This window comes from Penicillium arizonense (genome assembly GCF_001773325.1).
Source record: "Penicillium arizonense strain CBS 141311 chromosome Unknown PENARI_contig249, whole genome shotgun sequence".
Classification (NCBI taxonomy): domain Eukaryota; kingdom Fungi; phylum Ascomycota; class Eurotiomycetes; order Eurotiales; family Aspergillaceae; genus Penicillium; species Penicillium arizonense.
In genome coordinates this window covers 1,711-3,173 of record NW_019173526.1, presented here as the reverse complement: position 1 = coordinate 3,173, position 1,463 = coordinate 1,711, and the positions used below count along the sequence as shown (strand labels likewise).

Genomic DNA, 1,463 nt, shown 5'->3' with positions numbered 1-1,463 from the left:
GCAGCTGATTGCAGCAGTGATCTGGAATGATATCCCTTCTCGCAGGCCACTGATCGGTAGTATACGGCGCATACTGCGTGTGAATGCATTCTTCGACGTACCGACTGTTTCAAGGAAGTGCTCCATGCCAGCCACGCAGCCATGTAGGTAAGGAGCCCAGGCGATGGCATATAAAGCTGGCGAGGGAACGCCGCAGTGATTGCCCAACACCACCACAATCCGAAGCATTTTCTGCCTTTGACGACAACCTAAATAACTACCATGCTGCCTTGGAATCCGTTTCTTGTTTGTGAGATAGAGGTCAGCCCCAATGGCGGTCCTGGCTCCTGTTGCGGCATGACGAAAAAAGGCGAGCCATGCAAGAACTCGATCAAAGTTGAAGACAACAAGACCGGCCATCAAAAGTTGACCACTCTCGCTAGAGAGCCGTTTGACTTGTCAACGTTGCAGTCGAAGCTCTGTGATGTGGCCAGAGACTTCCTCTGCGCAAGATGGCACCGGCAACGGCAGGCCGATCAAATTGGCCAGCAGTGGTATGAAGCCGCCGTCCGCAACCAGGCGCGAGTACCACATGGCTCCAGAATGGCTTCTCCATCAGTCACGGAACAGCCGGCCCAGCGTCAGACATCGTCAGCCTCCAGGCGCCGCCCTGTATCAGACAACACTGACCCGTCACCTCGCGGGCCCAGACAAGACCCGCCGGTGCGCCTGTCAACAAACCCCGAGCCAGTGCAGCCATTCAATCCATTTGTGACTTCGGCAATGCTGCGGACGAACAGTGTTCCATGGCGCGTTTCGCCGGCCCAACCGGCTATTCTGGCGTCGGTCGCTAATATCTGGGCTGGTTTCCAAGAATTGACGCTCCAGAGTCTCACCCCGAGTGAAGAGGTCGACAGCATCCACTGTGTGTTTTGCCTGGCCGACGATGAAGACCATGCGAACGAGCATGTGATCTTGCGCTGCGGTCAGTGCACATCGCTCTGTCATCTGTCGTGCGCGGAAGAATGGTTGGAAAAGCGAGATACAGGGTTTGGCACGTCATGCTGTGTGTGGTAAGTGTGGATGACCTTTTTTCTGCGACCAGGATACTGATGATTACAGTCGAAACGAAGGAGCCCTAGATGCCTTGATTCGCCCTTTACGGATCCCGTCGTCGGATGCTGAGACACATTCCGTCCTCACAGCAAGTGACTCGTCTCCCACTGGTGGTCCCTCGGCCAGACTAGCAGGGGCCCACCTACCGCGAGACCCGTCCATCTCTGCACCGCTTCGCCGGTCGGCACGACTCTCCACTCTGCGTGGGTGATCGTAGGGTGCAGGCGAGGTCAGATGTAAATAGAACAAGCGACGGCCAATCACACGTGAGTGCATGTGACCGACACTCGGCATCGTGATCAGCAACTGTCGCCATAGCATTGATATAGATTTTTGAAGCAAGCCTAGCAAGAAATGAGATCCCGATT

At 55.4% G+C, this 1,463-nt stretch overlaps 2 protein-coding genes across 2 annotated transcripts; one reads left to right on the top strand and one right to left on the bottom strand.

The window, feature by feature from the left end:
- Window positions 1–102: 102 nt before the first annotated feature.
- On the bottom strand, window positions 103–228 carry PENARI_c249G11283 (uncharacterized protein; the record flags this gene model as incomplete). Its single annotated transcript, XM_022638217.1, has 1 exon — window positions 103–228. A coding segment is annotated over one exon (126 nt), but the record flags the coding sequence as incomplete, so codon positions are not given.
- A 108-nt stretch (window positions 229–336) lies between these two features.
- On the top strand, window positions 337–1,297 carry PENARI_c249G07069 (uncharacterized protein; the record flags this gene model as incomplete). The annotated part of the gene is made up of 2 exons (XM_022638216.1): window positions 337–1,052; window positions 1,102–1,297. Coding segments are annotated over 2 exons (912 nt in total), but the record flags the coding sequence as incomplete, so codon positions are not given.
- Window positions 1,298–1,463: the final 166 nt, after the last annotated feature.